General features: G+C 43.3%; 1 protein-coding gene across 1 annotated transcript in view; it reads right to left on the bottom strand.

Moving 5' to 3' along the window:
• Window positions 1-16,309, bottom strand: part of GPC3 (glypican 3) — a 432,499-nt gene that overhangs the window by 386,744 nt on the left and 29,446 nt on the right. The window contains exon 2 of the mRNA XM_038748017.1: window positions 4,102-4,263. Coding sequence (XP_038603945.1) covers window positions 4,102-4,263 — 162 coding nt within the window. The remainder of the gene's footprint in view (window positions 1-4,101; window positions 4,264-16,309) is intronic.

Raw genomic sequence — 16,309 nt, 5'->3', positions numbered from 1 at the left:
CATGTCTGCTAATTCCGTTGTGTGGTACTCTCCCAAGCACTTAGTACAGTGCTCTGCATATAGTAAACGCTCAATAAATACCATTAATTGATAGGATGCTGCAGTGTCCGGGCTGCTTCCCACTAAGAAAAAACATTAAGATAATAGTATGTTTGACTTTAAGCCCATACTCCATCAACTAAAAAAAGTTAGCAAAAAAACTTGGTCTGAAAAGGAGAAAACTGTGGGAAAGTGAGGGGTGGAAAGAAGAACAGAAATATTTCCACTTTTCCAAAAGATTTTCAAGAACAGTTAATTAGGCAGAAAAAAAAACTACTGCAGTACTCTTGTATTTCTGAGCACATCTAAGTAAATTAAATTTAGGAAACGAGGCAAGGAAAAGATTGAAAATAAAGACCTTTTTTTAATGCTTCAGTCATCATCAAAACAACATTAGCAACAAAGCATTCCAACTACTTTAGAAAAGAACCCCGGGCTCTCTTGTAAGGGCAAAGTTTTCCTGTAAACCAAAATAGGTTATGAGGGCTGTTTCTGTAGGTGAGGGATTGCTGGCCTAAAACCAGGAAGCCCTCCCTTGGATATAAACTCAAACCTTGGCTGAGGTGGCCAGAGAGCCTGAATCCCCATCTAGATTAGACTGAATGTTCTCCACCCAAACAGTAGCTACAACAAAGAAGAATCGAAGCAGGGGCATCAAAATCTCTCCTATTGAGGAGAAGGAAGACCTGGGAGTTTAGTGACAGACAGTGAAGTCGATTTTCACTACACTGGAAGTAAAATAGTCATGTCATCTCCATTCTGACATCCTCGGCTGGTAATGAGGTGAACTGGCCCCCTTCCTGTCCCCTGGGCTCTTCCAGTCCACCATCCCTTCACATCTTTAAAAGTCCCCACTTCATCCCCCACCACGACTGTTATATCTTTTCCCCATTTACCTGCAGTTCCCATGTGTCCCAGCCCATCCTACATCCATCCAAAACCTCCACCACCCAAGTGCGACATTTTTCATTTATCTAATACACTCTTCATGTCTGTTGCTGGCCTTCATTCCAGCCGTAGCCCCCGGCCCACCAGAGCCACAGGGAATAGGCCAGGTCCAAGGCCTCCAGGCCCACTGAGAACCAAGCTGGTCCTCGCAGTCACAGCTTCAGCCAGAGCCATGAAATGAGTTTTTTCAACAAGTGGCATGTAGCACTGTGGGGAGTGGGATGGTTGGCAGAGAAACAATCCCACGAGGAAGACCTGCTGCCTCACCATTTCCATCTAGGGTTTCTCAATTCCAACTTGGGTTGGGTGAAGTGGGAAAAGACAGCAATGACCTGGGTATCACCAGTGCACAGGCACCAATTTGTCACCAAACTACCCCCGACTTTACACACTCCCATGAGAAGTAGCTTGGCCTAGTGGAAAGAGCAGGAACCTGGGACTCAGAGGACTAGTCCTTACTCTGCCAATTGCTAGCTGGGTTTCCCTGGGCAAGTCACCTTACTTCTCTGTGCCTCTGTTTTCCTCATTTTAAAATGGGGATTAAATAACTGTTGTCCCTTCGAGACTGTGAGCTCCATATGAGACAGGACCACCTCCAACCTGATAAACTTGTAGCTACTGCAGCGCTTAACAGTAGTAGTAGTAATAAAAATAATTATACTATCTCCTGAGCAGGCCTATACCCCAAATTATGTGAATTCTGTACAAGTTTAGGGCAGGAGCAGAAACAGCTCCCAGAGTTCCTACCACCATCTAATTTACCCACAGAACCACAAAACTCCCTCGCCTTCCAGACCTGCCCAAGGGCTAGATAGGCACTGGACCACTATTTTGTATTGTGGCCGGGTAAATAATACGGGGACAACTCTACATTTGCTCATGACAACACTGACCCTCCCATCTGTGAATCAAGCCATGACAAATTTGTGAATTTTCACTGCAGAACTGAACAGCTCTCTTTCCCCTCTGACCTAATTCTTGGGTGGCTGTGAAGACTAAAAAAAAAAAAATCACACCATTTCTCATCACCAACTCTAAACCTGAAGACCCATTCCAAAACCAATCTAGGAGCTACATAAGTGGTACATGTATTTTTTAAATCAATCTAAATTATTCATCCTAATGCGAAATTGTTAGTCTCAAAGACGACCAAGGGGCCTGAAGCATAAACAAGTTTAACAAATATTTCAGATTCCATAACCTGTACTTGGTAGGATCAACTCCATCTTACCAGAAGCCTGCACACAAGAAAATGTTTGTAGTATATATTTCAACGTATTTGAACCAAACTTTATATCTACCTTTTGATATAATTATTTTTAAACATCATTTATAGATCTACTTGATCAAACTGCTTCACAATTCCAGGAGTTTAACTAGTTTTAGATTCCAATCAACTCTACAATCTTGCTATTTTTCTGTAACTATTTTTAGGATATGCTGACATTCTTTCCTCCTTGTGTTAGAGGCTTTCCCATAGCTTAGGGCTGCAGGGAGACAGTAGTATCAACAGCAGCAGCAAACAAGACTAGGAGAGGATTTTTAAGAGCAGATGCTTCAGGAGACTGATATCAGGAGGCAAAATTGATAACAGTAACCATGCATAGCAAAGTACAACGCTATTGACATTTTGGCATGAGCACAGTGGGGAAAGAATCCCTGTTCATAGATCAGTCTCTACAGCCTCACCTGACCTAGGGATAAACTCTCACTCTAAACAGCATCACCTGAACATCTAAAAGCAACTATCCTAGGCAGGCTCTCTCATTTCATGACATTCAAAGGAAGCAGCATGGTCTAAGTGGAAAGAGAACGGGCCCAGGAGTCAGAGGACCTATAGTCTAAACTCATCTCCACCCCATACCTGCTGAATGACGTTGGACAGGTCACTTAACTTCACTGCGCCTCAGTTCCTTCATCTGTAAAATGGGGGTTAAATCCTACTCCCTTCTACTTAGACTGGGAGCCCCAAGTGGGAAAGGGACTATATAAAACCTGATTATCTTGTATCTACCATAGCACTGTGTGCCTGGCACAAAGTAAGCACTTAACAAGTACCATAATTATCATTATTATTTGAGAATGGTTCTCCTTACTCTGAGGCAAAAAAAAAAAGGCAACCCTGCAGCCAAGAGTATCACCTGTTTCAATCATCCTACGTTTTCACAGGGGTGTTCCAGAGAAGACACAGGGCACTGTGGTACTGTCCTCCTTTTAGGAGCTTGAAGTCAAAGAGCAAGAAAAAACACATAAAGAATAAATATAAACACTTTCACCACAACTACTGGTGTAGCTTAAACCCAGTGGAAGAACAATTCTGCAGGCAAGGGAAGGATGCTGAATAAGGGGACTTTCCTGCCCTATGAATGAGTGGCATGGTCTGGGTGAGGCTTCCCCAAGTGAAGCTGCAGTGAGTCTCCTTGATCACTGCCAAGTCCCAGATTTACTCTCTTCTCTCATTCCTCTCAAAGCCAAAGGAGAATAAAGCCCTTTGGACAAGGTGCTCATGACTCCTGACAGCCTTGCAACAATGGCACAAACTACCCACTCACTAGCCTCTCCAGCCTCCGGGCAGGAAGTTGTGGCTGAACAGGAGAAATAGAACCCACATCTTAACCTTGGACAAGTCACAACTTCTCTGCGCCTCAGTTGTCTCATCTGTAAAAAAGGGATTAAGACAGTGAGTCCTTTCTGGAACAGGGACTGCACCCAAGCTGATATTCGGGTATCTACAACAGCACTTAGTATAGTTCCTGGCACGCAGAGTTAGTGCTTAACAAATACCATTTAAAATAATCATCATCAGTGGCAGCATTTAAGACCACTTAGAAGGCAGAAAGTGTCATTTACATAGCACAAGAAAACCTTGAGTAGTTTTGCATATATCAGATACTCCTGAGATTAGTAACGGTTTTACATGAATAAATGGCACTGACTAGGTTCCATGGACTTTGGCAATATTTAGGCAGCATTAGTACATGTTCTAAAGGGGCTTTTCTATTAGAACCACACCATTCTTACTCATCATGCAACATGCCACTGAATGAAATAATTATTTGAATACTGCATATTTGAATGCTTTTTTTTCCAGATAAAGTGATCCTGAGAACTCACCTTGGAAAACAGCAGCATTCTGAATAATTAAAAACTTGAGTTCCATACTTGCAGATTGGAGAAGTTGCTCCATGTTCAATCGGGCTGTTACCTGGTATTTTTCTTCCATTTTTCTTGAGCAGCATGTGGGCCCTTTGGGGATACACACTTGCAAATCAGACCCTAAAAAACAAAAGTTTGCAATATGTTTCAGTAAATAAAAGATGGAGAAAAGAGGAGGGTACAGGTAAATGGCATGGATTGGGGGCAATTCTGTGACAAGGCAATAATCTCCATTAATTGCTGATTTTTCCAAATGATTCTTATCCCTCTCTGATATGGGATAACTTACCATTTGGTATTGAACTAAAACTGCATTCTAGGTGTGATTTGCAATTTCTGCACTCAATTACCTCTTTACAGAATCAAATGTTCATTTTAAAATATTGCAATATTGAGGGGTTTATTGACAGGCATACCCTTTTCTGCTTCAGAACAAAATAATAGTAGTAGAGGCCTCAAGTGGCATTATTCTTTGGCTCAGGGTGTCGACATAGAAAATATCCTCTTAGCTACAGCCCTGGAATAAGCTGCAGACATAAGAGGCAAAAGAAAGCAAAGCCCATCATAATACACATATCACTGAATCTATTTCACTGCTGCAATTGTAGAACTGGATGGAAAGGTGATACTTAATGTTTTGTCAAAATACAATTTGGGGATGGAGACAGAGACTTCAATTCTATCTCCTATAAATGTCAATCTCACACACAGCCTTAAAATGGATTTTTAAATTGTGGTCTAAACTTAAAGACTTTTTGATTGTCTGCAGAAGAGGAAAACAAGAACCAGTTCACTGTTCTTTTACTCTAAAATGTTACAACTGTAATACTCTTTTAGGAGAGGGCCTGGTTACTGGTGATGGAATTCATATAACAGAAGAAGTGATGGTGGGAAAAGACTGCCACACCTAAGAAGGAGGGTTTGGGGGCCTTGGGGGTTTTAAAATGTATTTGTTAAGTGCTTCTTATGTGGCAAGCACAGTACTAAACACTGGGGTAGATACAAGATAATCATGTTGGACACAGTCCTGGAGCTCAAGATCTTAGTCCCCATTTTACAGATAAGGAAATAGGCAGAGAATTGACTTGCCCAAGGTCACACAGTAGAAAAGTGGCAGAGCCCGAATTAGAACTCAGAACCTCTGACTCCCAGGGCCTGGCTCTTTCCGCTGGGCCAGGCTGCTTCTTGTTTTAAACCAGACTGGTCAGAGCCAAGTCAAAAAATGTCTCAGGAGGCTGGGGGGTGGGGAAGAGGAGGGCAGAGAAAGGGATGGAAAAAGGTCGAGAGAACCCTCATTGGCTAAACAAAGGATTGCACAGGGAGCTGAATCCCAAATTACAGTGATGATGGAACCTCCCCCATCATAAATGACTGATGAAGCTCTGTCCAGTCATTAGGGCTTCAGGACTAAGAACCAGCATAAAAGAATTAATTATAATGCTGGTAGTCTGCATGGCACCACTCTCTCGCCTCTGCCAGTCACATCGCCACTGGGCCAGTTAACACAGCAAGCACTTACACAGTCGGGGTGTAACACAGTGCACAATGAATACCATAATTTTACAAACAAAACCCATGTACAAGATATGCTGTGGAAGGAGCCCGCTGTTGGGTAGGGACCGTCTCTGTATGTTTCCAACTTGTGCTTCCCAAGCGCTTAGTACAGTGCTCTGAACACAGTAAGTGCTCAATAAATATGACTGAATGAATGAATGAGATGCTAAAGCCTGGTAAAAAGGAAGAGTCAAAGCCTCAGCAAAGCTTACGTAGATCAAGCTCACAGCTATTTGGCCTTTAATCAATCAATACGGTTTTTTGTATCACCTACTGTGTTGAGCACTTGGATAGACTGAGCAGATGCAGAAGACACGATCCCTGCCCTCAAGGCCCTCACAATCTAACAAGGGAGATACAAAATCAATCAATCAATCGTATTTATTGAGCGCTTACTGTTTGCAGAGCACTGTACTAAGAGCTTGGGAAGTACAAGTTGGCAACATATAGAGACAGTCCCTATTCAACAGTGGGCTCACAGTCTAGAAGGGGGAGACAGAGAACAAAACCAAACATATTAACAAAATAAAATAAATAGAATAGATATGTACAAGTAAAATAAATAAATAGAGTAATAAATATGTACAAACATATATACATATATACAGGTGCTATGGGGAAGGGAAAGAGGTAAGGGGGGGTGGAGGGGGGAGGGGGGAGAGGAAGGAAGGGGCTCAGTCTGGGAAGGCCTCCTGGAGGAGGTGAGCTCTCAGTAGGGCCTTGAAGGGAGGAAGAGAGCTAGCTTGGCGGATGAGCAGAGGGAGGGCATTCCAGGCCCGGGGGGTGATGTGGGCCGGGGGTCGATGGTGGGACAGGTGAGAATGAGGCACGGTGAGGAGAATAGCGGCAGAGGAGCGGAGGGTGCGGACTGGGCTGGAGAAGGAGAGAAGGGAGGTGAGGTAGGAGGGGGCGAGGTGATGGACAGCCTTGAAGCCCAGGGTGAGGAGTTTCTGCCTGATGCGCAGATTGATTGGTAGCCACTGGAGATTTTTGAGGAGGGGAGTAACATGGCCAGAGCGTTTCTGGACAAAGACAATCCGGGCAGCAGCATGAAGTATGGATTGAAGTGGAGAGAGACACGAGGATGGGAGATCAGAGAGAAGGCTGATGCAGTAGTCCAGACGGGATAGGATGAGAGCTTGAACGAGCAGGGTAGCGGTTTGGATGGAGAGGAAAGGGTAGATCTTGGCAATGCTGCGGAGCTGAGACCGGCAGGCTTTGGTGACGGCTTGGATGTGAGGGGTGAATGAGAGAGCGGAGTCAAGGATGACACCAAGTTTGCGGGCTTGTGAGACGGGAAGGATGGTAGTGCCGTCAACAGTGATGGGAAACAATTTACAGGTGGAGGAAGCGCATAAATTGTAAAGAATGCAAATCAATATTTAGAAAGGCACAGCAGGGTGTTGGAAGTGCAAAAATGTCAAGATGATGATTGGTAAAATGTAACCTGAAGAAGAAAAGTTAATTATAATTGAAGATGGCAAGGCTGCTAAAGGCAAATAGGAATAAGCTCCGAAGCTATATCAGGACATGGCAGGTAAGTGACATAATCAAGGCAGCAACTGGCCCAGACACCTGATTGTAAAAGGGTACAAAAAGAAAGAATTTGGTGATCCTAGAAATATGGTAATAAAAATATGAAAGGGATGGAAAATAGGAGAAAAGGTAAAAGGAACTGGAATTCTTTAGGGTCAAGAAATGGTTAGGGCAGATAGAGCTGGAAACTGGAGGGTGCGGATGAAGAAGCTGAGCAATGTGGCTAAGAAAGAGAAGCCGTGTGGCCTATTGTATCGAGCACGGGCCTGAGACCAGAAGGACCTGGATTCTAATCCCAGCTCCACCGCTTGTATCATGTGTGACCTTGGGCAAATCACTTCCCCTTTCTGTGCCTCCATTTCCTCAACTGTAAAATGGGGATTTAGACTGTGAGCCCCATGCAGGACAAGGACTGTGTCCAACCTGATGACTTTGTATCTACCCCAGCGCTTAGTACAATGCCTGGCATATATTAAGCACTTAATTAATCCCATTTAAAAAAAAAAACCTGCCCCAGACAGGATGGAGAAACGATATGGAAAAGTGCCCAAAGCCAACATTCCCCACCTAGACTTCAGCTCTTCTGACTACCCCCTGACTATACTCGGGATAAAAGACATTGAACAATGTGTGGGGATAAGGACGGGGGACGGGGGGGAGCGGATTAGTCCTGTCTCAGTCGGGATGAGGGCTGCCAAACTGATGCCTTGCCCTTTGTGTGCATTGGGATACCGCACCCTGGGAGACGGAGGCAAGTAAGTCTTCTCAGATATGCTGGTCTTTTCAGACTCTGACCGGCAATCTCTGTTCCGCAGAGACATAAGAGAAAAATTAATGAAAGGAGAGTTCAGTTGGACATGTGGAAGAACTATTTGTGGTTCAGGTGATAAAATACCGAAAGAGGCTACTGAGGGAGGTTGCTCCATGAACCACATGACAAGGTCACTACTGTCCTACGTGGTTTAGATAATAATAATAATGGTACTTGTTAAGCACTTACTATGTGCCAAGCACTGTTCTAAGCACTGGGGTAGATACAAGGTAATCAGGTTGTCCCACATGGGACTCACAGTCTTACACCCCATTATACAAATGATGTAACTGAGGCACTGAGAAGTTAAGTGGCTTGTCCAAGGTCACACAGCAGACAAGTAGCAGAGCCAGGATTAGAATACCCATGTCCTCTGACTCTCAAGCCCGTGCTTTCGCCACTAAGCAAAATGTCTGGAGGGACAATTGACCAGATGATCTTTCCAAGTTCCTCCCAGCTCTACGACTACAGGAAGATTATGATGAAGGTCAAGTAGAAAAAATGTCCTTTTACCTCTTGAAAGTAGATACCAATAAAACAAAGACATTTAATGCTTTGGGTTTAGCTGTAGTCTTTTAAACTTTCATTCATTCATTCAATTGCATTTATTGAGCACTTATTGTGTGCAGAGAACTGTACTAAGCACTTGGGAAGCACAATTCAGCAACAGAGACCATCCCTGCCCACAACAGGCTCACAGTCTAGAATGGGGGAAATAGATATCAAAACAAGTAAACAGACATCAGTAGCATCATTATAAATTTACAGAATTATAGATGTATACACATCATTAATAAAAATAAACAGAATTATAATTATAAATATGTACATATATAAACAAATGCTGTGAGGCTGGGAGGGGGGTAGAGCAAAGACAGCAAGTTGGAAGGGGAGCAGAGGAAACAATACTAGCATTTATGAACTTACTACTCATGCATCTATACGTCCATTCAATTTAACTGACAATGTTGTAAATATTTTTATCTTTATCTCCCCACTTATTATAAGCTCCTTGTGGTCAGGAAGCATGTCAGTTAATCCCACAGTACACTGCACCAGGTAAACATTCAATAAATACTACTACTAATAATAATAATCCTTCCTGAAAAAGGCAAAAAAGAAACTGGGAACAAGGCCAATCGATGTATTGACTGGAAAAGCAGAAGCCAAGCTATAGTGGAGAAAGACTTGGCAAAAAACTGCTTAAATAGGATAGGAATATTCAAATCTTTAGGCCCCGATAAGCAATGCCCTGGGAAACTGGGGTCTAGTGGAAAGAGTGAGGGCCTGGTAATCAGATCTGTGTTCTAGTCCAGGCTCTGCCCTGGTATGCTGTGCAAGACCCTGGGCAATTGATCTTACCTTTTTTGGACCTCAGTTTCCTCATCTGTAAAATGGGGATAATAGGATATGCCTCTCTCCCAGGGATGTTTGGAGGAGAAAATGAAATAACTCGTATGAAAGCACTATGGAAAAGTATGGCTTAATGGAAAGATCAAGATCACGGGCTTGGGAGTCAGAGGACGTGGGTTCTAATCCCACCTCTGCCATAAGTCTGCTGTGTGACCTTGGGCAAGTCACTTAATTTCTCTGTGCCTCAGTTACCTTATCTATAAAATGGGGATTAAAAGTGTGAGCCCCACGTGGGACAACCTGATTACCCTGTGTCTATTCCAGTACTTAGAACAGTGCTTGGCATCTAGTAAGTGCTTAAACACTATTATTATTATTATTATTAAAAGCACTGTACAAATTCAAGGTAATGTTATTGTTACAACTTAAAAGTTTATGAAGCCATACAGAATCACAGCATTTGTGACGACACACATAGGACTGTCCAAGAGCCTAAAGATTAGAAGAGAGTCAACCTTTCCCTAAAATCCTCTCAGAAAAAACAATCTGAAACATCTTGAAGAAAATATTCTGTAACAACCGGGGTTGTTCTGAGAAGAAAAGAATTCCATCAGATTAATCTCCTTCCCCCAGGCTTGAAGGAGGGGCTGCGTTTGAACAAGTTAACTCTTCTGCAGGAGGGTGTGATAACATATTGCATCTCATGTCTTCAACATGCCTCAGACAAATAACGGTGTGGAACACTAGCTTACACTTCACAATTTTAGGAAATAACGCAACTGTGCTTGGCACACAGGAATGCTCAATAAATACAACAATGAACAAATGGCCGGAAGACTGAATCCAGGGAGAGGCTGCCAACACCAAGACAAAGGGAGAGGTGGAATGGATAATAATAATAATGCTATTTGTTAAGCACTTACTACGTGCCAAGCACTGTTCTAAGCACTCGGGTAAATACAAGGTAATCAGGTTGTTCCAAGTGGGGCTCACAGTCTCAATCCCCATTTTACAGATGAGGTAACTGAGGCACAGAGAAGTTAAGTGACTTGCCCAAGGTCACTCAGCAGACAAGTGGCGGAGCCGGGATTAGAACCCACAACCTCTGACTCCCAAGCCCATGCTCTTGCCATTAGGCCGTGCTAGTGAGGGGCATTAAGATGAGGGAGGGGAAGAAAATAAGACCTGGGGTTTTCTAGGAATCACTTCGTAAGTCCCACGGTGCTCAGAATTTTCAAATAATGACCTGGAGGATGGAGTAGAGAAACAGGCTCATTAAGTTTGCAAATCACTCCAAGCTGGCAGGGACGGTCAGTCCTTTGGAAGAGACATCAGTATTCAATGTGAACTTGACAGATGAGAGAAATGAACAGAATGAAGTTTAATAAGGACAAATGCTGGGTTGTATACTGGGGAAGGGAAAAATAAATGCACAAATGCAAAAATGAGGAGAGCTGGCAAGGTGTAAATGTGTCTGAAAAAGATAGAAGGCATAGAGTAGATAAAAGCTAATGATTAGTAGGCAATGTACATTGTATCAGGGAAATTAGTGGGGATGGAAAATTGTAAGGATGGAAGCAAAGAAAGCAATTGTCAGACAGATTCTTCCAGCATCCTCTGAATGCCAAAATACCAGCCCAGATGGATCACTGGTGTGACCCATTATAGCATCCTTGTAATTGAATAAATAGTAAGGAGAAACAGAGACTAAATCTCCCATTCTACACATCCCTAGTCAGACTGTAGCCTGAATTCAATCTGGGTTCCACAGCTGAAGAAAATGAAAAAACCTGAGTTCAGAGTAGAACTACAAAAGTGATTAAATGGCAGGAAAGATTCATGGAATTAGGCTCCTGAAGAAAAGACTGAGCGCTTCTCCCTGAGGATGGAATAAGACTCCACAGCTTCTCCAGGTTAATCAGTGATTCATCCCATATTAGGCTGAAAGAATCATGTTGTTTTCTATTGTATTTTCTATGTAGGCTCTCTTTGCTAATCTAAATTTTAACCTATGACTAAACTGTAAAGAACTTAGAATATATATTAAAGAATAGGATAAAAATTAATGTGGACCTTGATCCTTTCACTTTCAGAAGAATAAATTAAACCTTTCAAACATGGCAGAATGAATGGTCAGGACTCAGTAACAATGAAAATTGAAACCTTTTTCCAATATAAAACAGATGATTTGACACATTTCATTGCCAAGGTCTGCTTAGTGCTCAGTAGATGACTTTTTGCCTATGAAAGTACATTATGTTAAAAATAATAATGTATTGTCATTAAAGCAGAAATATAGTACAGGGGAATTAATGATATCAAGAATTGGCCATTTCATAGCTTTTTAATGACATGTATTCACTGAAAAATAATAGATTCCTATTACAATTACTAAACGTAATAAGTGCAGGTCACCGTACTAATGAACTAAACTATCAGACATTTAAAGGGTATTTTTAAACTGAGGCTATGCTCATTTTCCATCCAAAAATATTAATATACTCACTTAACATCAAATATGATTTGCTGTTATTAAGGGGCCTTTTTCCTAATTATTTTTTTAAATTCAAATCATACCTGCTTGTTCAGTCTCTCTCCCCAAGACAGGGAGGCAGTTGAAAGAACTGCCTGTATTTGAACTCAGTGGGTGAAACTAAATTGCTGGGCAAATATGTTTACCAAGGGAAATGAAGACTTTACCCTAAAAGAGTGGCCTTATATTAGGAATTCAGACATTAGCATTCATGAAATTATTTATACCCTCCCTAGGACTCATGTTTATATGTCCACTCATTTATTTTGACCACTTTAGTTGTAAGTATTTTTACATCTGTCTTACCCCTTTAGAGTGTAAGCTCCTTTTGGGCAAAGAATATGTCCTGTCTTTATCCTGTGCTTTCCAAGCTCTTAGTGATCAGAACTAAGTGGGCCTTCAATAAGCATCCTGTTCATCCTAGGATGAGAACTCATTCACGTCCAGAATGAGTGACTTAAATGCTTCAGTTTCTCCTCTGTTGAGTGAAAATAAAATTGCTACTCCACTATGAGGAGTGTTTAATGTGACCCTGTGAACTGGCATCTAAAAGAAGTCAGGCCCTTCCCTGAACTTGTCTCTATACCTTGTTAACACCTAGATAGTCCCCTCACCCTCAGCCCCACAGCACTTACGTACACATCCTTATTGGGCTTATATTATTATGTGTCTTCCCCACTAGACTGTAAGGTCACTGTGGGCAAGGAACGCATCTACCAGTTCTTACGTATTGTACTCTCCCAGGTACTTAGTATAGTGCTCTGGATACAATAAGCGTTCAGTAAATGCCCCTGATTAATTACATGAAACTGCATAAGTTCAGCAACTCTCTATCACTTTGGTTCAGTTTTATTGAGAATGTGCACCTGTGGGTAAACTATGAATCGATCAATTAATCAATCTGTGGGCTTGAGTGCTTACATGCATTCCTGGCACCCATGAGAGGTAGCGTGGCCAAGTGGAAAAAGCCCAAGCCTGAGATTCAGAGGACCTGGGTTCTAATTCCAGCTCTGCCACCTGCCCGCTTTATGCCCTTGGGCAAGACACTTAACATCTCTGTGCCTAAGTTTCCTCATTTGTAAAATGAGGATGAAAATGCCTGTTCTCCTTCCTCCTTAAAATGTGAGACCTCTATGGGGAGGGGATTGTGTCTGGCCTGATTATCTTTAAAGCATTCAATCGCCTTGCCCCATCCTACCTCACTGATCTCCTACTACAGCCCAGCCCACAACACTCCGATCTCCTGGCACCAGCTTACTCACTGTGCCCCAATCTCTTCTATCTTGCCACCGACCTCTTTCCCATGCCCTCCCCCTAGTCTGCAACTCCTTCCCCCTCCAAATATGCCAGACCACCACTCTCCCCCACTTCAAAAGCATCACTAAGGTCCTGTTTCCTCCAAGAGGCCTTCCCCAATTAAGCCCTCTTTCCCCCGGCTCACCCTCCCTTCTACATCTGCTTATGCACTTGGATCTGTGACCTTTGGACATTTGATACTCACCCCATCCCCGCAGCATTTCTGTACATATCTTTACATTGTTATAAATTGATTATTGATTCATATTAATGTCTCTCTCCCCATCTAAACTGTAAACTTGTTACAGGCAGAGAACCTGTCTGCTAAATCTGTAGTATTGTACTTTCGCAAGTGCTTAGAACAGTGCTCTGCACATAGTAAGGGCTCAGTAAATAGTATTGATTGATTTAACTTATACTGACCCCAGTGTTTAGTACAGAGGAAGTGTTTAATACCAATTATTCTTATACATGGCAAGATACACCTTCTCCACCCTGATCCTTAGTCAGACAACCTTGAAAGTCACTCCAATTCAGGGAATCCACCAACAAATCAAAAGCTCCCCTGTCATTTGGTCATGTGTCCCATATTTCCACAATAGCGACCTGCTACTTGGGGGGATTTTCTGGATGCCGGCCCTGACTATCCAGTTCTTACAACACAGAGCCCCAGTATAGGAGAAGGGCAGCACACATCACATCAAGTAGTGGGCAGGGAAAGGCTTTTTGCTCTGAGGCCTAGAACTGATCTCCTGCCAGTACCACATCAAACTCTCTGCTGGCTGGCTCCAAGTTAATGTAGTAGCAGTTTGGATGGAGAGGAAAGGATGGATTTTAGTGATGCTGTGGAGGTTGAACTGACATGATTGGGTGAATATGGCTGAATATGTGGGTTGAATGAGAGAGATAAGTTGAGGATAATGCCAAGGTTATGGGCTGTGAGACAGGGAGGATGATGGTGCTGTCTACAGTGATGGGATAGTCATGGGGAAAACACGGTTTGGGTAGGAAGATAAGGAGTTCTGTCTTGAACATGTTAAGTTTGAGGCAGCCAGACATTCATTCATTCATTCATTCAATCGTATTTATTGAGCACTTACTGTGTGCAGAGCACTGTACTAAGTGCTTGGGAAGTACAGGTGGCAACATATAGAGATGATCCCTACCCAACAACGGGCTCACAGTCTAGGAGGGGGAGACAGACAACAAAACAAAACATGTAGACAGGTGACAAAACCGTCAGAATAAATAGAATTATAGCTATATGTACATCATTAATAAAATAGAGTAGTAAATATGTACAAGTAAATTAGAGTAATAAATATGTACAAATATATACAAGTGCTGTGGGGAGGGGAAGGAGGTAGGGCGGGGGGGCAATGGGGAGCAGGAGAGGAAAAAGAGGGCTCAGTCTGGAAAGGCCTCCTGGAGGAGGTGAGCTCTCAGTAGGGATTTGAAGGGAGGAAGAGAGCTAGTTTGGCGGGTGTGTGGAGGGAGGGCATTCCAGGCCAGGGAAAGGACATGGGCCGGAGACTGATGGCGGGACAAGCGAGAACGAGGCCCAGAAGGAGGTTAGCGGCAGAGGTGCAGAGGATGCGGGCTGGGCTGTAGAAGGAGAGAAGGGAGGTGAGGTAGGAGGGGGCAAGGTGATGGAGAACCTTGAAGCCGAGAGTGAGGAGTTTTTGCTTGATTCGTAGGTTGACAGAAAACCACTGGAGATTTTTGAGGAGCGGAGTGACATACCCAGAGCTTTTCTGTACAAAGATAATCCGGGCAGCAGAGTGAAGTATAGACTGAAGCGGGAAGAGACAGGAGGATGGGAGATCAGAGAGGAGGCTGATGCAGTAATCCAGTTGGGATATAATAAGAGATTAAACCAGCAAGGTAGTGGTTTGGATGGAAAGGAAAGGGTGGATCTTGGCGATGTTGCGGAGGTGAGACCAGTGGGTTTTGATGACGGATTGGCTGTGTGGGGTGAATGAGAGAGCGGAGTTGACGATGACACCAAGGTTGCGGGCTTGTGAGATGGGAAGGATGGCAGTACCGTCTACAGTGACGGGAAAGTCAGGGAGAGGACAGGGTTTGGGAGGGAAGGTAAGGAGCTCAGTCTTGGACATACTGAGTTTTAGATGGTGGGCAGACACCCAGATGGAGATGTCCTGAAGGCAGGAGGAGATACGAGCCTGGAGGGAGGAAGAGAGAGCAGGAGCAGAGATGTAGGTTGTAGCTGAAGACAAGGGAGTGAAGGAGTTCTCCAAGGGAATGAGTACACAGAGAACAGAAGGAGATGCAGAACTGAGCCTTGAGGAACTCCCAAAGTTAGCAGGGGGAAGGCAGAGGAGCCCTATGCAAAGGAGACTGAGAAGGAGTAGCCAGAGAGATAAGAGAACCAAGGTAGGATAACGTTTCCAAGAAAAGGGGTAGTACACATTGTCAAAGGCAAATGAGAGGTCGAGAAGGATTAGGATGGGGTAGAGACCTTGTGTTGTACAAGTGTTCTGCACAAGGTAGGCATTCAATAAATACCACTGATTGACTGAATCTAGAAATCCAAAGATATGTTGAGAACTAATAATTTTCAGAAGACAGAAATCCAAATAGAAATTCTGAACACTAGGCTTTGGCACAGGTCTTGGAGGGACCAGGATGCTATTTGCCATCAGCCATTCCAATTCTGCCAAGAGTCATCTGGGATGTAAAATTTCTTTTACATAAGAATTCTGCCTGAAGGTCTTAAAGCTAACAATCCTATCTCTTCTATTCAGTGCCTTGCTAATTGGTATTCCATTCAGAGAAGTTGCTGAGCCTCTCTCCTTGGGTAATTAAAAAAAACTTTAGATTTCAATTATTAGTCTCTAATCTGCAGGGCCAAAGGCAAAATTCTCTCAGATCTAATGCCATTTTCCTCTCCCTAACCCTTGCTGAAGCCCAATTTCCCGTCCTTCACTCCTGCCCCTCAGAGGGTAAGAGGAGGGTGACACACTCACAAGGAACATTTTCTGACCCCCCCAACACACCCATAAGGGACGGTTTCCAACCGCCCACAAGAGGAGGGTGACACACTCACAAGGGACATTTTCTGA

The sequence above is a fragment of the Tachyglossus aculeatus genome, chromosome 6, assembly GCF_015852505.1.
Source record: "Tachyglossus aculeatus isolate mTacAcu1 chromosome 6, mTacAcu1.pri, whole genome shotgun sequence".
NCBI lineage: Eukaryota > Metazoa > Chordata > Mammalia > Monotremata > Tachyglossidae > Tachyglossus > Tachyglossus aculeatus.
The sequence above is the reverse complement of the archived record's forward strand: the minus strand, read 5'-3'. Positions and strand labels throughout refer to the sequence as shown.